The sequence below is a fragment of the Rhododendron vialii genome, chromosome 11a (genome assembly GCF_030253575.1).
Source record: "Rhododendron vialii isolate Sample 1 chromosome 11a, ASM3025357v1".
NCBI lineage: Eukaryota > Viridiplantae > Streptophyta > Magnoliopsida > Ericales > Ericaceae > Rhododendron > Rhododendron vialii.
The window spans coordinates 37,564,124-37,589,750 of NC_080567.1; the positions used below are offsets into that span (position 1 = coordinate 37,564,124).

At 39.4% G+C, this 25,627-nt stretch overlaps 1 protein-coding gene and 3 long non-coding RNA genes across 5 annotated transcripts; 1 reads left to right on the forward strand and 3 right to left on the reverse strand.

Moving 5' to 3' along the window:
* Positions 1–1,206: 1,206 nt before the first annotated feature.
* Positions 1,207–4,653, forward strand: LOC131307978 (uncharacterized). Its single transcript, XR_009194264.1, has 4 exons — positions 1,207–1,621; positions 1,808–1,928; positions 2,092–2,186; positions 3,873–4,653. It is a non-coding gene; the product is annotated as an uncharacterized LOC131307978 (long non-coding RNA).
* A 3,515-nt stretch (positions 4,654–8,168) lies between these two features.
* On the reverse strand, positions 8,169–12,788 carry LOC131307979 (uncharacterized). The gene is made up of 3 exons (XR_009194265.1): positions 12,683–12,788; positions 8,810–9,268; positions 8,169–8,695 (listed from the first exon to the last, which is right to left on the reverse strand). It is a non-coding gene; the product is annotated as an uncharacterized LOC131307979 (long non-coding RNA).
* LOC131307977 (uncharacterized) lies at positions 9,331–12,073 on the reverse strand. The gene is made up of 2 exons (XR_009194263.1): positions 11,672–12,073; positions 9,331–9,552 (listed from the first exon to the last, which is right to left on the reverse strand). It is a non-coding gene; the product is annotated as an uncharacterized LOC131307977 (long non-coding RNA).
* A 3,975-nt stretch (positions 12,789–16,763) lies between the features above and the next one.
* On the reverse strand, positions 16,764–21,802 carry LOC131307981 (uncharacterized). 2 transcript variants are annotated; one of them, XM_058334756.1, is made up of 4 exons: positions 21,408–21,802; positions 19,079–19,609; positions 18,765–18,990; positions 18,062–18,676 (listed from the first exon to the last, which is right to left on the reverse strand). In XM_058334756.1, the coding sequence occupies exons 2-4, from the start codon at positions 19,607–19,609 to the stop codon at positions 18,210–18,212; spliced, it is 1,224 nt and encodes a 407-aa protein (XP_058190739.1). In that variant the 5' UTR covers positions 21,408–21,802; the 3' UTR covers positions 18,062–18,209. The 2 variants fall into 2 exon arrangements, with proteins under 2 accessions (XP_058190740.1, XP_058190739.1); XM_058334757.1 differs by lacking the exons at positions 18,062–18,676; positions 18,765–18,990; positions 19,079–19,609 and adding exons at positions 16,764–17,601; positions 17,681–18,053 and having other exon boundaries at positions 21,408–21,586.
* Between the last annotated feature and the right edge of the window lie 3,825 nt (positions 21,803–25,627).

Sequence of the window (25,627 nt, forward strand, 5' to 3'; positions counted from 1 at the left end):
CTAAACTAGCAAGATCATCCAACTAAATCAAGCTCAAAACACCACTTAAAGCATAACGCCACATGTACGGACGTCTTTGGAGTGAAAATCACTTATGCTTTATGACAAGACAAGTAATACAAGCATTTCATGTATACTCTCTTTCTTTCTCTCTCTCTCTCTCTCTCTCTCTCTCTCTCTCTCTCTCTCTCTCTCTCTCTCTCTCTCTCTCTCTCTCTCTCTCTCTCTCTCTCTCTCTCTCTGTGTTGATAGTTGCAGTTATGGGAAGTAGTCCCTGCATTTACAGGGAAAGGATTCGACAAAAGAAACCTTGTGCTAATTGTCTGGAACAAGGAAGCTTGGAGTGGTGCCCATTGCCTACTAATGGTGGAGAGAAGATATGCCTACATAATGGAGTTTTCACCTGTTAAGAAAGAAAAACATGGTTTGAGTGAAGATTTTATTTGGTTGAACAACCTCTCTTGACTCTCTTTTATGGGGATTTTCACCGATTCGTCTCCCAAAATGAGTTGTAACAATGGTAAGGAAAACAAATGTAACATCGTTGATCGATGAGAAGATGACCGAAATGACATCAAGAAGTCACAGTTTTAACTAGGCTTATTCGATGCCCTTTTCTATTCCTAAATATGTGTTAGATTGGATTAAATTGTTTTCATATTTTCAGTAGGTTTCATAATACTTTACAAGGTTTTAAAAAATATGGATCATGCTGGACTGATAGACGGAATTTTGATTTATGTTAGCTTTTAATTTGCTGGTTTTATTTCATGCTTAATCTTTGAGTGATCATCTCACCCAACTGATGAAACAATTTGTCGTAAGCAGTTAAAAACTAAAACGAGTGGAAACGATGGTTTCAAATGGTGCCCACAAATGAAAATGGGACTGGCTCGGCCCTTCGTTCTTCGGGACAGAGTGGAAAAAATAAAACAAGATGATTCCCTGAATGAGGAAAATGATCTGTTTGCAATTATCGGTTCTTCTACGATTGGTTTAAAGAGTGTGTGAATAAGATTGTTTTACGTGACAAAAATATGCATGCATATCTATACTACTTCTTTTAAAAGCACGAAAATGTTTCCTACTTTTTATTTTCCAAAAATGCCCCCACAAGTTCCTATGAATTCCAACCATATCCCATGTCCCTTACCCATCCCTCCCAACCAGTATGTGTCTTTTACCAAAGGATTGTGATTTCAAATTAAAACATTGCTATTTGCCTAGCCGTTGCCTAAACCAATGGCATCTCTTCGGCAAAAGAAAAAAAACTGCCAAAGCAAAAGAATAGGAAGGGCCAAAGTGTTTCCTACACTTTTTCTTGCCCAAGTATCCGTTCAAAGTTCCATAGGACGCTTCCCTCCTACTCCGTTCCCAGTCCCACCCTAATGACAGTCCCCAAGAAACCTTCGATATATTCCACTGCTCCTTGATGGAATCTGAAACCATAACAAAATCCCAATTCACGCGTCTCCAAACCGAAGCAGTACACACCTCTCCCACGCCAACGCCTAACAATTTCATCGACTTCTCCATTATCCCCTCGCGACGGCCAAGTTTTGCACCCGCCATTGCCCGTCGCCTAGAATACCCTCCAACTGGACCTCTACGATTTCGCACGGTAAGAATTCCCAAAGGTATTAATGTGACGTCGAGTTCCAGATCAGAACGTAATTGGTCATAACGAAAAATTGTTGCACTTAAGATGTTTGATGAATTGCTTCAATTGGCATTGTGTATAATCTAAACATGTTTGACATGTCACTTAGTTTCTTTTTCTGTCTCTATAGGTAGATCCACATTGAAGATCTCACTGTAATGAGAAACCAACGAAAGACAAAAGAGGACCTAACATTAGATGCTATGGGTGGTGAACTCCAGTTTGTTTTGGGCCAACAACCAAATCCCTACTTGACTGTGTAATTCCAGTTAAGTGCCTATTGTGTTCATTATCATGCTTTATGTTACTTTTCTGTTACTTTCTTGAAGTCAGTGTTTCGTAACTTAACAATTGTCCAAAGGAAATATAAAATTGTGAGTAATTCTTATGTTTAGCTTTTGTCACATTGGATGTCCTACTGTTTTTGGTAGATATTCTATATATTCGTCCATCAAAATTGAAGTCAGGAATGAAAAGAGACTGAAGATAAAAATTCATTGAAAGTGAAGCCCAAATGTGTATGAAGGTAATATTCGAAGACCATAAAGTGGAACTTGTCATTTCCAAGTGTTTACCGGCATGTACGATAAAAAAAAAAACATCATTTTTCCCTTCCTGTTTTTGTGTTTAAAGTGGTGTACACCTTGACTAGCGCCTTTTGGCTATAGTACATTAGACTCTACCTGCTACCGAAAAAACTATTAGACTAGATCAAAGGAGTACTAGATTGATCAGCTGTAGGCCGTATCTGCAGTATAAGAAACAACAATTGGAGTTTGTACTTCAACTGGTGCTTGTTCAGTCCCACCTTCACATTGATTCGAGGCATTTTCCTACTTCCAGGTAAAAAAGAAAAAGGTTGGTCGTAGATCAGGTCTTTTTTTCCCCCAATTTGCTAGGATTCAAAACGGTTAGCAAGTTAGAGTTCCAAATATTTACGTACCTCCATAAGTTTGAAGTTGTGGCATTTGATCTTCCTTTTACATGACCTATGTGAAAGAAATAATCTTGACCTATATGAAGTTTTGGCATTTGATCTCATGTGTATTGTAAGGTTTAATTTGGTGATCAAGTTTTCTAACATACAAAGGTATAATACAATGTTAACTTCACCCAAAAAGATATTGCGCCTAACTATGTAGGTCATCAATTTTGAAAACGATATTGTCGTTGAGGAACAAAAGAAAATGTCAGCTTTGGTTAATCATTTATCAACTGCCACCTACAACCCCTACCCGTCCCTTTTAAAAGGCATTTAGTCCTTTTGAAAAGCCATATTCGAAATGCCAACAGCTTGTGGGATTTGAGAACACATTCCATTACTCCAAAGGTCTGCATATGTCCCCCTTAGGCCTTAACTATTGCCTCTTAACAGTGCTGCGAATAATAATACAATTTTTGTGATTGTCGTGAGAGCGTTCAGAGCATTTTTTTGAGTGCCCCCAGAGTGCCCAAACAGAAAACGTAAAGAAAAATAAGGACACTGCGGAAAGTGTCTTAACACTGGGTCGTGGACTCTGACGAAGAGTTCACACTACATAGCTACATTTGATCACTTTCAGTGTACTTTCTTCCAACGGGTGCAATCACAAAAATTTATTAAACAAAATATTCTGTTATAAAGTTTAAAGATGACAATATTTGAAGGGCACTGCTATTCGCAGCCCTCTATTTACTCCCATAACCCGCTAAATTTTTTTAATTATACTCGACAGTTAGTTACCGAAATTGAGATATATTTTCAGCATCCAATTACCGAAATATAATATTTTTTTCAACAGATGTTTACCGAAAATGCATGTTCGGCAGTTGTTTACCGAAAGTTGAACATATTTTCGACATGTAATTACCGAAATATAATTTTGTTTTCAACCGCAATTTACCGAAATGTTATTTATGATTTTCAACAACCATTTACCGAAATGTAGTGGGTTACGGGAGAAAATAAAGGGCTGCGAATAGCGGCACCCTATTTGAAATGCTTCAATCAAGAATAAGGGCTTACTATGTCTACAAATTTTGTTAGTCGATCAATTTCAGGCATCTGTTTTTGCTGGGAATTTATTGTATTACTTCCTAAAGGTGGTGATTCTAATTGTTAAGGTTTAAATCTCACATAATGTCACCAGTTGGTAATATTTGTGTTCCTTAGCATGAATGCTGTCTTTTCTAACTGAATTGCTTCTGATGTTTTGTTGATGGAGCATTCTAGGGCAAGTGGTTGGGCTAAAGCATACATTGGATACTCTGTTTCCCCTGCTGATAAAGCCGAACCAGCTAGAATCATGACTTTGGATGGAAGTAACATCTTAGAATGTTTTAAATTTTAGGCCGATGCTCAACTGTTAAACAAATCTGCTTGGGTGGTGTTCTATCCACTCACAATTGATCGTTGCTTATCTATAAGATGTTAAACCAATTCTGAATTCTCAGTGAAGTTGGTCCATAGTCTTCATTCTTAGACAAGCTATTGGTGCAACTGTAACAAATCCTCGGTTTCCTTGTAACAGAAGAAGTTTCTTTCTTCTTCATCTTTTTTTTGGGTTGATAAGAAGATGATATTCCTTGTCAAGGTAGTTGGAAATGATTGATCATGTGAGATTGTGTTATTCATTTATTTGCTTTTTGGTTTATTTTTCCTTTAGGTCTTTCCTATATTTAGCACTTGTTGCGAAAAATAGATTACCATATTTCGCATTTGTTGCGAAATTTTAGGTTCTAATACCATGTGAAAACATAAGCTGGATTTTACTTACATTTGTTCATTCGAACATAATCCTTGACCACATACAAGTACTAATAGGCTCAGATGCTATGTTGCAAACATCTTTGTTTAGAAATTGGCATGCATATAATTGTGGATAGCAAAGCTTTGCAAAAAAAGCTGTCCTGTAGCAATAGTAGTCCAATCACTTAGCAGCTTTGGAATCATATGAAATGACAATTAGCTGTCAAATTCTCATTCTCTTAATCATAGAAACGTTAGTTGCATACTTGCCGATGTCATTTGCGATCTGAATTTGAAGAATTTCACGTGCAAGGCACGTGCGCTCTTACTAGTTGGGTTAAAAAGTATATTCAACAAGCTTTCTAACGGTTCAAATCACAAGCAAATCCGAGTTCAGGAGTGACCGGGCAAGCCCGCAAAGTTTAGCTTGTCGTGAAATTTCAAGGATGCGCCAGGGCGCAGGCAATTGCGCCTGAGGTGCCACACTAAAAAGCTACATGATAAGTCAAACTTCTCGGGCTCGCCACATGCACTCCCGAACTCCGATTTGTGCATAGTTAGAACCGTTGAAAGCTTGTTGAGACTACTTTATAATCCAAGTGGTCTGCATCAAAAAATGTTTATAGGTTAGATGAAATGACAATTTCACCCTCAATAGGTCCAAAAACAAATCATTTTTGGAAAATCCTCGCATCACCCTCATGTTATATAGGATCAAAGCCTATTTTATAACTATCAATAAAGAGGCTATTGAAAGTAGTAAACTAATAGGATGCAGGCTTGCGTTGGTATGGGTATGCAGGTTTGGGTAAGGTCCAGCTACTAACAAGAAATGGCAGGCGATTCAGATTTAAAATATGAGTATGCAGTGGAGGTTTGAGATTGGGGTGCAAGTTTAGTTTGGGAAGCTGCAGTTAACGTTTGTACAGTTGGATGCTTGATGGTAACGCTGTTTGATGTTGGTATAGAAGAAGTGTCACTCATACTTTCTGCTTCTGTGACTGGATGCTGCATTATGACGCTGATGCACTCTAATTAATATTCGGTCATATGATGTAGATGGATCCGGTTTGGTCTTTGGAAACTTTTGGACAATTTCTGCTGCAGGTGTGTGCGCGCGTGCATGTGAGTATGTTTTCATGGTATGGGTTTGTGAGCGCGTGTGGAGTGCTGAGTGAGTGCCTGTGTGTGAATGCTATGCAAAAATTACTGACGGTATTGATGTTCCCGGTGCCACCAAGGGAGGAAACAAGTGCTCAAGTGCTATGGAGCACTAGTTCATGGGTTCTCAGGGCTGTGCTGAGTGGTGCTGCTACAAATAATATCTCTGCTTCTTCAGTACGTCACTAGCCATTTCTCGGTGCTATTGTTGGGTGCTGGTTATTGCAGACGAGGTTCAAGTTCCTGGTGATGGATTAATAGGGTAGTTAATCAGTCTGTGTTCGCAATGATAAAGTAGCACTTGAATGTTTTTATATGGGTACTTAATCTACGGAAGAAACCTTTTGCTATTCCTCTGGAATGATAAAACTTGGTCCGGTGCCCATCGCTCAAACAATGACGAAAAGAGTACATCAACAATGGAGGTTTCACCTGTTAAAAAGGCAAAACATGGCGTGAACTGGCCACCAAAGAGAAAAAAAGGTGGATTCACTATCTTAAGTCACCCATATTCTAATTTCAACTTCAAAGAGGGTATTATGATTCCTGGAGAACGAGAGGCAACGGCATTGATCGAGAAAGACCTCTTCTTGTTATAACAAGATCGTGATTGGATCCAAGCATGTTTGGTAAAGTGCATACTTTTCTTTTTTGCAAATAATTCAAATATATGGAACGTGCATGTTCAATTGAAACATGAAAATGGGTGTGAACAGACCAATGCGGCTTGGTCCGGAAGGGACTTAAATTTGAACGTTAACCCTCAAAGTTCACAGTCAGTTAGGCAAAGGGAAAATTATGATTTTCTGAGTAGAGCAGCCACCATTGGCTGGTTCATTTGGAAGGAAACGAAAGATAGAGTCTTCAACCATGAACCTGGGGATCCCATCCGGGTCATCCAGAGAGCTTCTTCAACTAGATAGGACTTCTTATCGACTGCAGATGCCAGCCATCAATCCAATTCTTCTTCTTTGAAGCAGCTTGGAATTTCATCTAGTTTGACCACTCCTTGGATGGGTGGTTTTGAAAAAGTAATTTGGTTAAAAAGTAGATTCAACAAGATTTCTAACAGTTCAAACCTCGTGCAAATCCGAGTTCGGGAGTGACCGGAGCAAGCCCGCAAAATTTGAAATTTCAAGGATGCGCCCGAGGCACAAGAAATTGCGCCTAAGGCGCACTAAAAAGCTGCACATTAAGTCAAACTTCGCGGACTCGCCACAAACACTCCCGAAGTCCGATTTGTGCATGGTTTGAACCATTGGAAAGCTGGTTGAACCTATTTTATAACCCAAGTGGTTTGCATCAATTTTTTTTAATAGATTAGAAGACATGACAATTTTACCCTCAACAGGTCGAAAAATAAATCATTTTTGGAAACTCCTCGTATCACCCTCATTTTAAATCAGATCAAAAGAGGTAAGGTTGTGGTTTGGTGGCATAGGTGGTGGTTGTGAGAAAGTTGGGTGGTAATCGCGGACAAGTGATAGCAGTCTAGGTGGTGAAGTGATGCTGGTGGAGGGGTGTGGTGGTTGCAATGGTGGTGGAGGGGTGGTAGTGTAATGGACGGTTTGCTACCTACTTTTCATAAACGAAATTATCCTCTTTGTATGGTTGGATTCTAATTTCTCTAAGTAATTGGAAAAAACTTTTTATTGATATATAACAGATCTTGGTTTGATTTAAAATGAGCATGTTGCGAGTGTTTTACCGAAATGATTTATTTTTCAACCCACTGAGGGTAAAGTAGTCATATCTTTTGACGTACAATTTTTTTTTCATCCAAACTAATTGGATTAAAAATTATATTCAACAAGCTTTCTAACGGTTCAAACTACGCGCAAATCCGAGTTCGGGAGAGACCATAGCAAGCCCGCGAAGTTTGGCTTGTGAGGAAATTTCAAGGATGTGCCCGGGGCGCACTAAAAACCTACACAATAAGTCTAACTTCGCGGCTCGCCACAAACACTCCCGAAGTCCGATTTGTGCATAGTTCGAATTGTTAAAAAGCTTGATGAGCCTACTAAAATTGTTTATCTATTAGAAGACATGACAATTTTACCCTCAACCGGTCGAAAAATAGATCATTTTTGGAACAATCCCATTTTTTTTGACTTCTTATCGACTCCAGATGCTGGCCATCAATCCAATTTTTCTTCTTTGAAGCAGCTTGGAAGTTCATCAAGTTGGACCACTCCTAAGAGGGGTGGTTTTATGATCAACTGTGTTGCATCTTTAAGGCAATGAACTTATCAAGCATTGAGTTTCAAGGAGACAACAAACAAGTTATTAAGTTACTCTGCGTCACAGAAGCTGAACTTAGCTCCTTGGGAATGTGCTTCCATTGTTTTTCAGATATTCGTGCTACGGATATGGAGATATCTCTTTCATTTTCCTGGTGTTCTAGTAAGGCAAACGAGGCAGCCAACTGGGTTGCAAAATCCTCTGAGCCTCTTGGCATTTCATGGCTAAAATAACTACTATGAAATAGTTACTGAGACCAAAAGCTTAGCCTGATGAATGAATAGGCTTTCGTTTGTTTATTGGTATCCTCCGGGATAATGTCATAGATTGGACTCGCTATTGAGAATTTTCCAGAATTGAAGAACAAATGCAATGTGATTGGTTTTCCGAACCGCTCCTTCCATTGAAATACAGCTCAAAGACTTGAATATGTGTTGATGTCTCTGTATGCAAATGAAGGGAAGTAACGCCTAATCTATAGGTACCAAATCTACGGAAGAAACCTCTCTCTACTTGTCTAAAACGAGAAAACTTGGTGTGGTGCCTAGTTACCCACCAACAATGAAGAGAAGTACTTTAAAACAATGAGCTTCTACGGTTTCGCCTATTGAAAAAGCAAAACATGGCATGAACTAGTTTCCAGGAAAAGAAAAAGGTTGGATCGAGAGTCCCATTTTGTTCATCCACCTCTTGGATTCGCTACCTTTAACTCAGATCCTTAATGAGCAAATTTCAACTTGGAAAAGGATATTTTTTGAAGAGGACCTTAATATTTCCAGCAATACCTTTAGCTTCAAAAAGGCTATCCAAAGAATACCAAAGGAAGCAGCCCGGATGTTTGCAGCACCTGTAACAAATTCTACGGCCAACTGATCATCTTTATCGAAACTCAAGTTACCAATTTCCTGTGTCCATGAGATAAAAGAGAGAAGATAGGGCAAGTGAAGAAAAACAAAAAAGATCAGTTTCAAGCTGAAAACAAGCCCAAATTAAAAGGCAAATTAAGTAGCAAACCGAACCTTCTCTCTTTTCACAAAAAACAATCTTAGCGCCTCAAACAATACTCTTGAATTTTCCCTCGGGCTCCATATATCTTGCGGATTCTTCAGCCCTAGAGATGCCATAGCAGACACAGATGATGAATCATCAGCCACAAAACATTTGTCCGCATTCCCATTCTGTTGAATAAGTTTGATAGGCAGGACATCTCTAATGTATAAAGGCTTAGGCCTGGCACGGTTTTTCCATGTCTCTTCGTTAGATAAAGCTACTTCAATGTTGTAACCGAAAACATGATCATATATTCTCCCCCCGTACTACTCAATGTCTTCATCCTTTTTACGTTCAAAAACATCTTCTGCATGCTCTGATGAGCTAGTAGCATCACTGGAACGCACATTGAGATCATCGTCCTGGTTTTTGTTCCCAAAGAGCTTCGCAAAAAGTAGATCCTTTGCCCATACAATACAGTGAACAAACTGCAACATTGCCACAATGACATCTGTCACGCCCTCGATTTTTAACATAAATAACAATACCATTTTAATTACAAATCCTCACAATAGTATATACGGTACCCCAAATTACGACATACAGTTTCTAAATCTCACAATTTGTCAACTGATACAGTATTCCAAGTTAGAGAAAATAGTACAATACAGTTTGATTTACAAAGGGAAAGACAAGTTCTTCAGAAAATAACTTTAGCCTGTGATGTCTGCATGCACTTCACACCCTCCAAGACTGTGTCCATGTAGTGTACCTGAAAATGGTAGGTTGAGCTACACTAGCCCAGTAGAGAAATCTATACTCAAGCTATATGAAAATGCGATGAATCATACACCTATACTGAGTGATGCGACGAGATACCACAAAGAAACGTGAGTTTTCCACCACAAACGAGCATACTACAACCAGGGGATCATAATTTCATAAAGGTTTTCCTAACAGCTCATACGTCAAACTAGAAGCATAAACCAACCCGAATTATCCTAATTAGACCACAACTTATCCTCAACCGTCACTTGTCCATCGCTACGCAATTACTCCATTTTGCCTCGATCTATACGAATATGTGATGATCATGCACCAACAGTGGTAGGTGAGCAACATTATATATGTACAACGAACCCCAATATGCTAATAACAATGAGTATATCTATCAGCAGAACAACACAAACATATCATTGGATTTCCTCTTTTTTTTAACATAATTGATTTATCTTTCATTTCTCAAGTATTAGCCACTCCATGCAACAAGAACTAGTTTCCTTGATTTGTACCGAACTAGAGGCTCAATGAGGAAGGATAGTAATCCAAGATACGGTTCAAGTCGAACGACAAGCCAAACATTAGGTTAACAACTTTATCTCTCTTTTCATTTCTCAAGCAACACAGGTCATAAGTCTAGCTCAACCAATCAACAATGCGTGATATGTGATGCAAAGCAATGCACCGGGCAATGTTTGGCCCCGTAACCCCCGCCAAGGTCCCATCAAGAAGGTGAACCGGGCTCCGTCCATATTGACGTGAATTCCGGGCGGTGTTGGGCCCCGTAACCCTCGCCAAGGTCCCACCAATGAGGTGAACCAGGCTCCGTCCATATTGACGTGAATTCCGGGCGGTGTTGGGCCCCGTAACCCTCGCCAAGGTCCCACCAATGAGGTGAACCGGGCTCCGTCCATATTGACGTGAATTCCGGGCGGTGTTGGGCCCCGTAACCCTCGCCAAGGTCCCACCAATGAGGTGAACCGGGCTCCGTCCATATTGACGTGAATTCCGGGCGGTATTGGGCCCCGTAACCCTCGCCAAGGTCCCACCAAGAAGGTGAACCGGGCTCCGTCCATGTTGACGTGAATTCCGGGCGGTGTTAGGCCCCGTAACCTTCGTCGACATCTGAAGTTGGATACGACTCCATCCATTGTCCATATGCTATGACATGCCACACCACGATACATACAAAGTTCGATGTCACACGTAATCATAACACTCGTATCATAGATCCATAAACATCCTTCCTTATGCACAATCTATCCATAATCAATCTCACACCCATTATCGAGTTAAAACGATTATACAACATCATTAAAAATTGCATGCTCAATATTTTTCAATGATTCCAACGCCAAATTATCACCAACTTACTAATCTTTAAAACCCATAAGGACCCATAACCAATAGCGTCATTTAGCAATAACAAACGATGAAAAACCCGCAGCCCTGTACGGTGCCCAAATTTCCAGATTTCAGTTCAATCTTCTAAAAATCACTATAAATCGAGTTCTTAATATTTTTGAGTGATTCCAGTCCCAATAGTTGGGCGATTGAATGAATTTTGAAAGACGCAAAGGAGCCCTAGTCAAATCTGCACTCCAAGGGTGGTTAAACAGGGGTTTACCGAGGCTACACGAATCTGCCTGACAGATTGACCTGCCTCCACTCAATCGATCATAACTTTTTGTGTACTAAGAGTTTTAAGACGATTCCAGTGGCAAATGAAAGCTGACTTCAAGATCTTCGAACCGATATAAAGTTTGCATAAAATGGACACCGGACGAGGAAGTTATGGCCGTTCGAAGTGGGCAGAAACCCAGAAAAACGAAACAGATTGCAGACCAGTATTCTAGATATCACCATAAATTCAATTCTCAACGGTTTCGAGTGATTCCAGCGGCATTAGAACGGGCTCTAAGTCTACTCTATTTCATACGAAGGAACCAAAATTCAATCATGAGTTTAAGAAGGCGTAAAACCCCAAAAACAAAGACCCTGTTTCTGCAGAATTTCGGAAATGGAACAAACAACCTCAAACAACGAAACAAAGCACAATCTAGGTACATAAAACGCCGTATAAACGCATAACAAGAGTAAGAGATCCCTACCTCATGGGTTTTGAGCAAAACCCGAACCTTTGACCAAGTCAACCAAGCTCCCACGCGGTCCGATCATGATTTTTCTTGGATATTCGGAAAGCTCATGCACCGTATAACAATTTTAATTCTCGGGCCTTGTCCGGAATCACCCCTTAAGTAGATGAAATCAAAGAGAGAAGAGAGGAGGGAGTTTTCGGAGGAGAAGAAGAGAGAGAGACTGCCGAGAGAGTGAGAAAGGGAGGAAGTGGGAGAAATGATTCTCCTGGGGAAAATGTAGAAGTGGGGAGCAATCCCCCGCTTCTTGCACCACACTCACACGTGCACCCTTCACACAATTACCTTTATATCCTCCAACGAAGGCGTCACACCGAATATCCGTACCGTCTATCTCGACGGGCCGTACATTAACAAAAGAAAAAAAAATATAGCCTAAAAATAATAAATAAAATAATACGGGTCTCTAGAACATCAAAGCTTACAGTTAAGAGGGCTAAATATCATCTACAAAAAGGGGCACAGATTGAGCTGTAAATTCTGATTACAAGCCCAGTAAAAGCTTACAATTCTGATATCGATAGTCTCAGAATCAAAAGACACAGAAAAATGACAGAACCACAAATGTCTTCTGGAAATTTTTAGACCATACAAAAACACAAACTAACTAAAATACTGCTACAGAATTTCTAAGAGCGCGTATTATGCTTATGTGACCAAGGTATCCGAGGCTTTGCCCCGACTAATCGCACTGGTATTATTTTCCCATCCCAGGTAATTTCCAGGGCTAAGTCTTTAAGGTAGCAATTTCAAAGGGCGCGAGAGGTGGAATCAACCATTGGTCCACCGCTTGAGATTCAAAGCTAAGATTGCTTGAAGAGAAGTTCAAGCTCCTCACCACTTGGCTAACCCCCATAGTTTTCTGAGTACACATTTTGAGCTCATACCATCCAGTATTAACTGACTTAGACGCAAAACTTCACATATGACAAACAATACAAAGACGAGAGAAATAGGAGTGAATACCTTTGATGGAGAACTTGTGATAGTACACACGGGATAACTTTTGGGAGCAGGTTTAGGCTGGCATTCATAGCATTCTATTTTGCCTTCGATATGTACAGTGACCTGCTTCCCAGAAGAAAAAAAAGGATTAGGCAAGAAAACAAGAATATTGTACTTATGGAAAAAAAACTGCATAGTAGTAATAGGGAAGTCAAATCACGAGTTTGAAAATCGTAAAATTTCAGAGCATATGTCAGGGTTCAAATTGTAACTCCTATTATCTTCCACACAAAAAAGATGTGGGGGGGGGGGGGGGGGGAGGAAAGACAACCATTACGGTCCGTTTGGATGAAGGATTTGTTTTAGGTGGATTTAAAATGAGGGGAGATTTGAAGGTGGATATGTAATGAAGGGTGATGTGTTAAGAAGGGTGACCCCACCACTTAAGAATGGTGGATTTGTAATGAGGTGTTTGGATGGTTATTTGAGAAGGGGGATTTGGAAGGTGGATATGATAGGATAAGGTATCAAATGACTTAATTGCCCCTAGTTATTGAAATGGACAAAAAATGTTAATTTTATTATAATTACGAAAAATACGTATTTATTAATAAAAAATCGAAAAAATAAATTCATTAAATCTTAAAAATATCTTGTCACTCCCTTTTTGAGTAGACGTTTTTTTTTTTTGGAAAAAAAAACTGAAAATTGTAAATGTTAAAAATGTTGAAAATGTCATTATTTGATTGTAGGTACAGTGAAAATAATTATCATTAATTATTGCATAAAACTAATGAAAATATTTGTAAAATGCTTAAATGTTATTTTATAATTTATGTAAAATTCCGAAATTTGTACAGCATATTTAGTAATCACAAAATACTTTGTTTGTTAGTTGAAAATGAGGAGTAGGTGCAACAAATTTGTTAGGTAAACATGTGTCAACAAATTTGTTTGGTAAATTTGTTTATAAATAGCAAGGTATTTTATATTGTCAACTCACATCTCTTCTTGATTGAAAAAAATACTTTTCTATATTTGTTTTTTCAATCATTTGAATGGCACGTCGAGCTTGGACCGAGGCGGAGGAGAAGAAGTTGTTGGATAATCTTACAAGCCTTGTAGATGCAGGGGTTTGGCAAGGTGAGCACGGAGGGATGATTCCCGCCTCCTTTGAAGTCTTGCAACATCAGATGACTGCTGCTTTCCCCCATGGTGGTTTTACAAAAAATATTATTGAGGGAAAGATTAAAAAGTGGAGAGAGACTTATTTCACCATAGAAGACATGATGTTGACTCCTGGATTTGGTTGGAATCCAAATGAAAATAGATTAATTGTGGATAATGAAGATTGGAATGAATTTGTCCGGGTAAGTGATCATCCTTCAATTGTATATAAACTACTTTTTTTTGAGAAATTATCATATTTGTTATGTTTTTTTAGGTGAATCCACGAGCTAGACAGATGAGGGGCATGCAATTTCCTCATTTCAATCGTTGGGCCCATTGCTTTCGACGTCACTAGTTGGAGAAGTTAGAAGTTCAAGATAGATGTTGAAGAATAAATCGTATTTCTGATAATAATTGTTAGAAGATCGAAATTTAAGTTAGTACTGATGTACCTCAAATAAATATAAGTACTTTGTCTTTATATTACATTCTTCATTTCCACAATCTTTGAAAAAAAAAGTACAAATTCATTCAGAATCAAATAGATTTGCGAAGATTAAACAAGTAAAAAAACCTACGAAAAAAACAACAAAGTATGTGGTTAGACTAGTTCGATGTTGAACTTCCAAACCACTTGCGGATGTGGAACCACTGTGACTTGATTGAGGTGCGGTTCGGACCGACTGCATTTGAAGGAGCCGGTATCTTTCCTCATGAAACTGTAACAATGCTCCTTCCGCTTCGTCAAACGTCTTGTATCTTTTGAACAAGTTTCCCGAGTATCCATTAACCTGCAGTCCCGCGGTCTCCCAACTTGTATAGATTCCCGGATTACGGCCGATGAAAACCACCCAATAGGATTCTTTATCTTGATTTGTCATTGAAATATCTACGAAAAAATATCAATTATTACATTTATAAGAATATTAATATTATGTTTATATGTACTTGGCTCAGATATTCTTATTAACCGGCGCATAGTACACTATTTGGCTACAACTTATGTTGCCGAATGGTGATTAAACCATTGACCCTCATAAGTTATCCCGCCAAGACAAGTGCGTCGCTTTTAAAGTCGCCTGTCATATCCTCATAGCCTAGGAGAACAACCTTAAAAATATCAAAAACTAGCCCAGCTACAAGCCAAAAAACTGCCCAGCAACCACCAACGAAACTGCCAAAAATGTATGCCAAGAAAACAGTTCCTCTAGCAAAACATATGCTTTTTCCATTTTTCCCCATATTACACCACTAAAGTAGCACCAAAACTGCCCATAAAAACAGCCAATAACTACACAGAATGCAGCACCAAAACTGTCCATAAAAACAGCCACAAAACTGCCCAGAATAGTGAACCAAAACTGTCAACAAAACAGCCAATAACTACACAGATTGCAGGACCAAAACTGTCCACAAAAACAGCCAGAAAACTGCCCAGAATAGTGAACCAAAACTGTCAACAAAACAGCCACAAAACTGCACAGAATGCAGCACCAAAACTGTCCAAAAAAACAGCCAAAAAACTGCCCAGAATGCAGCACCAAAACTGTCCAAAAAAACAGCCACAAAATTGCCCAGAATGCAGCACCAAAACTGTCCAAAAAAACAGCCATACAACTGCCCAGAATGCAGCACCAAAACTGTCCTAAAAAACAGCCACAAAACTGCCCATAATACTGAACCAAAACTGTCCAAAAAAACAGGCATAAAACTGCCCAGAATGCAGCACCAAAACTGTCCTAAAAAACAGCCACAAAACTGCCCATAATACTGAACCAAAAGTATCAACAAAACAGGCACAAAACTGCACAGAATGCAGCACCAAACCAGTCCAAAAAAACAGGCACAAAACTGCACATAATGCAGCACCAAATCTGTCCAAAAAAACACCACAAAACTGCCCAGAATGGTGAACCAAAACTGTCTAAAAAAACAGCCACAAAACTGCATTACTTGCAGCACCAAAACTGTCCCAAATTAAAGCCACAAAACTGCCCAGAATGGTGAACCAAAACTGTCCAAAAAAACAACCAGAAAACTGTACAGAATGCAGCACCAAAACTGTCAAAAAAACATCCAGAAAACTGTACAGAATGCAGCACCAAAACTGTCAAAAAAACAGCCAGAAAACTACCCAGAATGAAGAACCAAAACTGTAAAACATACAGCCACAAAACAGCCACTAAGTTGCCATGTAGCATATGAACACTTGGGCTCAGACAAGTATACCATAATCAAAGTAGCACTACCATTTGCAACTAAGTTACCATTAAACTCGTCTTAATTTGCAAAAGCAATACCAACTAATACATTGTTATTAACATTGCATCATTGCCCAAATAAATAACCCAACGAAAAGCAAAAAAAACAGCCCAAATAACAGCAAAAAAACAATACAAAAACCTGCTACAAAACAGCCCAAATAAGGGAATGCAAGCCTTGCCAATCTTGGCATAATAATAAGCACAAACCAGAAACAAAACAGCCACAAACCAGACCAATAACAGCCAACCATCAATAAAACTTCCCCCAATACAGCAACTGAACTCAGCCAACAAAACAGTCTCCATTTTGCCCAACAGTAACTAACATTTGGCTCAGATGTAATGAACGTAATCTAAGAAGCACTAGCATACAACTAAGTTGCCATTAAGACCCTCATAGCTGCACCAACTAATGCATTTTGATCAATCAATAAAATGCATCATCATTGCTCAACTCAAATTGGATCATCATAGTTGCCCAACCAAGTTAAAGGTAGTAAAGTGCATCATTGTCCGATTTAAATTGGATCATCATAGTTGCCCAAACATATTTAAAGGAGTAAAGTGCATCATTACATAGCCATAATAAGGGCCTAATCCACTGTCATCATCATCGTTGCCCAAAAAAAATTCAAAGTACTACGATCATCATCGTTGCCCAAAAAGAGTTGAAACTACTACGATCATCATCGTTGCCCTAACAAGTACGAAATATACATGATGAGAAGTTTAAAGTTGTACGGTGAATCATTACAAAAACAGTAGCTCGATACTCCACAAAATAGGTCATAAGTACTATGTAGTTAATTACAAAAATGAGGAATCACATCCTCCGCCATATTCAACGTTGTACGCATAAGTTTGAAAACATCCCTATGTGGTCTTTAATTTGATTTGCCCCGCTAATACGGCCTCCACCCAAGCTTGTCTATAATTTTCTGGTATGCCATAAAACGTGTCCACGTTTTCTTCTGCCGACACAATAATGGCTTGTGCAGAAAACATATCAATCAATTGAAGGTCAAGCTTTTCAAGCTCGGCAAACACCCTTTCTTTTTTGGCAGAGAGTCGGTCCTCATATCCGATCGAATCAGCAATCTTAAGAAAAGCCGTACTGCTTTGTGCCATGAAATCCCCAAATGCGTTATGAATGGACGCCTCTTTTGCGTCAACCTTTGCCTTCTTCTTTGGCCTTTCCGACACGACATTCATCGCCGGAGTGTTCACATTAGTTCTTGGAGTGGGGGGATTGGCAAAGCTTGTTGGAGTCCCGGCAGAAGTTGATATGTCAACAAATGCCGGGTCACCATTTGCAAACGATGGGGTATAGTAGTCATCGAACAAGTCATCGGGGTTAAGAGTTTCAACGGGTTCGGCCTGAACATCATCAAGTTCCGCCGCATCCTCGGCTATTTCACCGGTGGCCCTATCCCTCCCAAATAAAATTTGCCAACTCTCGTACATGGGGAACGCCTTCCCATTCATCCCTTTTGCCTTGGGATGAATCTACACATATTCAACAAATGCATTAAGTGGGATGTAATAACAATTTTCATAAGTGATAATGGAAGAGGAGAGAAGTTACCTTCTCATATTCATTCCACACCTCTTGGGAATCCACTTGAATGGAATTGGTTGCATAGTTCCAACCAAATCCACTAATGCGTGTGATGTCAAAAATTAAACTATACTTCTCCTTCCAATTTTTCACCTTTGACTCAATGTTCGGTTGAGCTTTAAGTGTGGTTCCGGGCAATTTCTTTCTCAACTCCTTCTCAACTTCATTGAAGTAGCCCGGTTTAAAACCAGGTTGACCTCTATACTTATCGCAAATACACTCCATCATGGCAGCAAGTAGGCACTCCTCTTCCTTATGCGTCCATAGCCTACGAGCTTGTTTTTCTTTACCACTTGTTTGAGATTGCGCAGTTCCTTCACTTTCCATTATATTTGGTAACCTGATTTTAATAACAATCACAATATGACATAGGAATTGTAGTCACGAAAGGCCTAAATATTACATTGACAAATTAAACACAACCATTCTTCCACAGGTTTAACAAGTCTACAAGCAAATATGATTCAAATACATAAATAACACGGTTAAACATATCCTAGTGGCCACCCCCAGGATGAGCTAACCAATCGTTGTACATTTGGGTTGCCAAGTTATCCCTCATTTGGGTCCATTGGTTTGTACTTTCGAGGGTTCTAATGTAGTCATCAGGTGGTACATTATGTAAGTTCGCCTGCTCCCACGCTGTGTACTGAGCCTCAACGGGATCCACCTCCATTGTACGCTTAATGAGATTGTGGAGGAGGATACAGGCTGTGACGATGCGACATTGAGTCCTAATGGGGTAGAAAGAATGAGATCTCAAAATTCCCCATCTCATCTTCAGCACTCCAAAGCATCTCTCCACGACATTTCGTGCTTTGGAGTGCTTCATGTTGAAGAACTCCTCCCTGCTCTGGGGCATGTGTCCTTGCCTCCAAATATTTATGTGGTATCGTTGACCCCTGTAAGGTGCTAATATTCCTGGCCCATTAGTGTATCCGGCATCAGCGAGGTAGTAATGACCTACAAATGATATTAGTTGTGTTACATGAGTATGTTTACATATATGTGGAGGGATGTTCACTAATGGAAACGTTTTCAAGTCACATACCGTGTGGAATTTTCAACCCGTGAGGCCTTATCAAGGCATTCTCAAGCACTCTTGAGTCTGTGGCTGAGCCTTCCCAACCAGACAACGCGTATACAAATTGTAGGTTACGACTACAAGCGCCTAACACATTTGTCGCGTAGTCACCCTTCCTTGACCTATAGCGTGCCTTGTGTTCGGTTGGAGGAAGGACAGGTATGAAAGTACCGTCTAAAGCCCCTAGACAATTCTACGAGAGACAAGAGAATTTTTATTATCATAGTTCATTTATAATCAATAAGTGCATTACTATAGCTTAACATATAACATTTATGTACCTCAAACCACTTCCACCTAGCATCTGGTTCATTGGCAGGAATAGGCTGAGGATGATACCACAAGACATTGTGAAGGCGCAATACCGCGATCAAAATTGAGTTGAAATGCCTACTAATTGTTTCTCCCGATCTCCAAAATTGTAAAATGGTACGCCTATTCTTCGTATGGTGCGCGAGGATCCACAAAAAAATCGCAACCTTCTCTACAACGGTGACATTCCTAGATGGCTCTAGCCCATTTTGAGTAAGTAAATGGCACAACGTCATGAATGTATGCCTATTTACCCTCAATTGGTTGTGGCAAGTAGTGTCACTCTGGCGTACCAACCGATTAAGAGCATCTATTTGATGTTGGTAATAATTAGGATTGGCACGAAGATGAGGCTTTTCTCGATGTCTTTCAGCAATCAAGTCCGTAATTAACAAGTAAAGTTGAAGAACGGTATTCACTACTCTCATCATACATAACACTACTAACAATGTCTTACGGTTTGCCTTCTTTCTTCGTTCACGTTTCGTTAGTCTTGCCATCTGTTTCATAATGAAATTAAAACAAAATTAAAGAGTGTTAGACCTATGATGGCCTATTATGTTCTTCTATTACATAATAACATGTTTACAACTAGTAAGATGTTTACAAGTGTTGGTTTTGTTTGTAGCATGTTGTCTTTATGTCATAATATCATATTGACAATTTGTAGGTCAATTTAATAATAGAATTCCCAGATACTAACAAATTTACAACCTGTATATTACAATATTCTCCATCTTTAATTTAGAAAACATGAACCATTGATTTCGCTGAATTTAGCACAATTACCCAATAAATTATGTGTATGCACAATCATGCACCAAAACATACTCTAGGATATTGGAACTATTTCTTTACCATTTAAGTTGTGTTTCCTCTCTCTTATGTATCCATTACATGTAGACAATGCACAACTAAAAAGCAAAGCGTGAATATACCTTTCACCATCTACTTTCCATCACTAGGACAGATGGAATCTCACAAATTGATTGACAAACTTTTGAAATTAGAAGCTAGCAGACTTCTATGATGTGTTGCATAGAGAAGATAAACTTGGGTTGGTTTGAACTTCTCACATGAATAAATGATGAAGTCTCAAAGCCTTTGAAGTAGGGAGAGAAGGGTAGGTCTAGACTATTAGTGGATAAGGTTTTTCTGTACCTGGTGTCCGTTTTACAGCCAAATGCAGCTTTCAGTTCCTCTTTTCCACTCCTACCGACTGTTAACCAGTTAATCACAAAGCTGGAATTGTGTATTCTTAGCAACGTCAGTACCCATGACAAGAGACTTGGTCAATATAATAAGTAATCTCAGAATCTTTCTTAGTTATTTTCTCTAAAGCAATACGAATATGTTATCTGGAACAGCTAGGAAATATTCAAATGGAGCACTTTGAAAACTGTTGAGGGCTGTGATTATACCACCTGGTGGAATATTGAGCATATTTGTGATCCATCATTTACCAAAAGTTCAAAAAGGAGAAAATTCCATCTACTTATTTTGAACGGTCCACATATGTTTCTGAGTTGTTTCATGATTCTCTACTGTCCAAACTTACAAAAGGCTCTCTGCATGCATATAAAGAAGCATAATTCTTTTTATCCTGTCTCTGTAATAACTAGACTATACCATAAACTCAGCTTCAAAACAATTTAAAGCTCAAAATGAGAACGGAGATCGACAATTCATTCCTCGTTAAGCGTTGAAAAAGCTTTAGAGTATTGTGTTAGACCTCGAGATGGCATGTCTAACTATCTATTACTACCTACCATTATACACACAAAGCACATTGCCCTCTCTTTTCTTATCGATATGTATATATGTATCTGTTTATATAAAGATGATGATTTGCAGGGCAACTCAGATCACAAAATGAGATAAATAGGGCAACTCAGATCAGAAAATGCGACAGATAGGGCAACTCAGATCGAATCCTAGTACGGAAATTGCAGAATTAACAAGGCAACTCATATCGCAAAATCATGGAGTATTCAGTTCAAATCACAGTTGGAAATGAAGAGAATGAGAAAAAAACCCAACCAATTTCGAGATTTTACGGCAACTCAGATCGCAACCCCAATTGTACAGCATATTAGGGCAAAATCAACAACAAAAAATTTGGAGTACAGAACGCAAAATCAGATCGCAACTTCCAATCGTTGGTGGAAACTCAGATCGCAACTCATGTAGTAGTCTGTTCGAATCGTTGGTGGAAACCCCAACTTCCAACATCAAAAACCCCCAAATCGATCACAAACCCAACCGTACAGTACATGAAAATGGAGTACAGAACCATACCTCAGTCCGTGAGGAGGAAGACGAGGGAGAGTTCAAACCGTCGGAGTACGGCGGTGGAGTCACCAGAGTAGATCGGCGACCTCCTTTCTTCTCTCTCTCTCTTTCTTCTCTTCGTTGTTCTGGTTTTCAGAAAAGAAAACAAATCATCTGAGAAATCATGGAGTAAAAACGATCGACAAGGGGGATTTGGAAGGGTAAAAACGTCCCAAAAATCCCCGGATTTGCCAACGACGGGGTCAAACCCGTTCTTCACAAATCCCCCTGAAGGGGGATTTCAAGCCGCTACAGTATTCTACTCCGGCTTCCCAAATTTTGAACCAAACACCGGATTTGAGTGAGACCTGGAGTCCAAATCCGGCCGGCTCACAAATCGCCCTTCTTCTCCGCCATCCAAACAGGCCCTTAGTGTGAGTCTACGTGGGAAACGGAGGACGAAGTTAGAAGAAAATATATGCATTTGTTTCAGTTTGATCAATGTGAGTTTTCGGCTTGAAGTTTTGTGATTATGGATTTGTTGCATGATGTTTGGTGTTTTGGCTTTTGCATAGTTATGCAATATGTTACTTGGTTTAGCAAATTTCGAGGACAAAATTTTTATAAGGTGGGTAGAATGTGAAGACCCGTGCAATAATTTCATTTTTTGTAAAATTGTACTTTGATTTAGTTTGGTCATTTAATTGATGTGATCGCTCGGATTGATGTGTTGTTATTTATGGGATGTTTGGTAGATAGTTAAACTTTGAGTTTCGGTGTTGAAATAATGTTTGGAAGTGTTAGTAGCGATCGGGGTTTGATTCGATGAACATTGACAATAATTTTCAAATCTGTCCATGATGTACCTGTACCGTAGTTTCTAGTACTGGTACACCTCGAACAAGAGGCTGCGCAATGCTGAATCTTTTGGGTAGCTGTACCAGTATTGCAGTTTCCCAATACCGGTACCAGCAGGAAATTTCTGACGATTTGTGCCCGATTCAAAAAACTATAAATAGACCCATTATGTTATTTTCTCACTCCCAAGTCCCAACCCTCAAAACAAACCCCAAACTCGCCTCTCTCCCTTCTCTCTTCAATCTCTCCCTCAAATCCTTGGATTTGCACATCAAATACCTCAAGATCTATGGGTTGTTCATCCTAATCTCATCCGGAATCAAGGTTATTGCACTCAAAGCGGTAAGAACTCCATCATTTTCGAACTTCTCTCTCTATACTCTCAATCACTTATTGAACCTCACTTATTCCTCTTGATCTTGGGGAATCTTAGACCTAGGTCTCGTATTGTAGCTTGGGAGGAGCTAGATCTCGGTGGTTTCAAGCTTGGGTCATTTAGGGTTTTGCTCAAAACCCATTGTGGTAGGGTTTTCTTGCCTAAACTATGTGTTTATGAGCTGCTTCTGTACCGGAATCGTAGTTGTTGTTGTTGTGGCTGCATTTTCTACATCTATTCGTACCTGGTCCGAGTGGCGCGCACAGGTCCCTCTCTCGCGCGCGCCAGTGTGTTGCCCTCTTGTTGCTGTGTTCAGATCTAGTATTGCTTGCTCGTAATTCGTTGTTTTGGCTTTCATATTCGTCTAATTCAGCCTTGATACTCTTAGACCCGATTTCCTAATGATTTCATGAACTACATTTCAACCCATTGTTCAATTGACTTGTAGTACAAAGTATCGTAACCTTGGTGTGGTATTTGAATCTAGTAACATGTGAGATGTGTGGTTTGAATAATGAGGAATATAACGAAATGTGACAACTTGACAATTGATGTCATGTAGTACAAAGAGTGAGTCGAGATAATGAGTTTGGGAACAAAATAGAAATACGAGTTGATGTGAACCATCTACTTAATATCAATATCTCTCTCTTATCTACATTCTTGAAATTAGAGTCTTGGAAATACGTAGGATGAAAGGTGAAATGGATGTACGGGGCAACAAGTACTTAGAATGTATTGTAGGTATATGGGGCCCTAAGACCCGGAATGTGAAATGGATGTACGGGTCACGAGTACCCGGAATGTATTGTGGGTATATGGGGCCCTAAGACTCGAAAAGTTTCTTAAGTTCACTATTTGATGTGTTAATGGAGAATGAACAACTTGGACTCATGTTAGAGATCTCGATCTGGGAGAAAAAGGAAATACAAAAGACCCGGAAACATGCAAAATGGAATCATGGATAAAAAGGAAATACAAAAGATCGATTTTATAGTTTGACTAGCGATAGTGAAGTATTCCTTGAGTCTTGAGTATCCGGCATAAAGTTGGTGCATGTCCATTGCATTCCCCTTTGTTATCTAAGGCCTCATTTCTTTATGTTCAAATCTCCTCATTTGCATATAGCTTGAGCATAGATTTCTTTACTGGACACGTGTTTTGCTCAATCCTATCATTCTTTCAGGTACAACTCGAGGACATTAGCATGGAATGCTTGACATGCATGCAACTTCTTTTGAAAGCTAACATTGGTGAATTACTTAGACATTTTGTTTTGTAAACTCTCCTTTGGGAAGTTGTAATTGCAACTTTCATTCAAATCCTTGATTTGAGAGTATTGTAATTACTTAACTTATCTTTTGACTAATCTTTATCAATTTGGGGGCCGGAGTGCCGTTGTTGCAATCTTTTGAACTTGATAGTACGTAGCAAATGAATATGAGAAAGTCTTTTGGGTATTTATGAGTATATCGCGGTGGATTTTCCTCTTAAAGCTAATATTATTATTATGTCGAAAATTGAGGGCGTGACAGTTGCTTTGGTGAGTTTGCATCATGGATTAGTGGAGGAATTTACCAAGGGAACTGAAGAGAAATTAACAAGAAATGCATTCATCTTCATTATCTTCTTATCTTTTCCTTTTCCTTCTCCAAAAATCCATGATCCAAACACATCATTAGAATACATTCTCACTCAAAGTTGCTAAGCTAAGTATCCTTGAAATTGAAGAAGGTGACAACCCTGTTCATCACTTCCTAACATAGTAGCTATAGGATCAGTAGAAACTAAAGCTCACTCGCATAGCTTAATAACTCTATGCAGCTCCTTCATACGGCCATACTCAGGTTGCCTAATCAAGCCTATCCTTGAAATTGAAGAAGTTGATGTTGTGTTTGCCGGTCATGTTCATTTGTATGAATGATCTGTAAGTCCACTATTGCCACAGGACTCGGAGACATTTTTCATGTGGTAGAAAACATCTCCGACAGAAGCAAAAACGCATGAATGTCAAATCATGAAATTTTAGTTAATTAACTTGGAATTTAGAACTTTGGAACTTCTCCTTATGTAAGAATTATGTCTAGAGTGTGTCAAGTTACAACTTAGTTTTCTGTGTAAAGTTACTAGTTAATCCTTTCCCCCAATTTAACTTGTAATGCATATAAATGAATGAGAGGAACAATACTCGAACATTGCTTACCATATTACTAATGGCTTTTGCCCTCCTGTGAAAAACACATCCGCTCCCGTATACGTAACCATCTGTGATGGAGGAAATATTAAAGGGTTGGCAACCATGTAAGATTAATGACACAAGCTTCTATGATTGTCGCTTACAATTTTTAGGTCTATCCAAAACTAATTAACGTTCTCGTGTCACTGTGTTGTGCAGCTTTACAGAGGCACAGCCAAGTAACTCTGCATTTCGCTAGACCAGTTTTGGTCACGGTGTTTTTGAGATTAAGGCTCCGTTCCACTTTTGAAAAAAGTGGCTTTTTCCAGGTCAAAAAGAAGGCCTGTTCCAGATAAGGAGCCTTCCCTTTTTTAAAAAAATATTCGGCCAAAACGACGTCGTTTTGGTTGAAGGTCACTACAGTCCCTAAGTGAAATGACAATACTGCCCTTGCCCCATCTTTATCCCTTAGGGCTTCCACTGTATGGCACAACACCTCCTCATCTCATCTCATCTCATCTCCGCAGCCCTCCTCCTTCTCCTTTTCCAGAAGTCGCCGTCCGTCTCCCATTTCCAGACCTCTGAACCTCTGAACCTTCCTTTTTTTTTTAATAATGTGGAGTCGCCGGCGAGCAATGAGTACGGCGGGGTTCGGGCGCCGATGAGTGAGGTTTAGGCGGGGTATTTGGGGTTTCGAGACGTGGGTTGGCGATCGATTTGAACGAGCCGCCGCCATTGTCGCTGTGATGATGGAATCGCTCTGGGCGTCGTCGTTTCCCTTCGGAATGTAATCTGTTTTTCCAATGGTTTTCTCGTTTTTGTTTGGCTTTGTCTGAA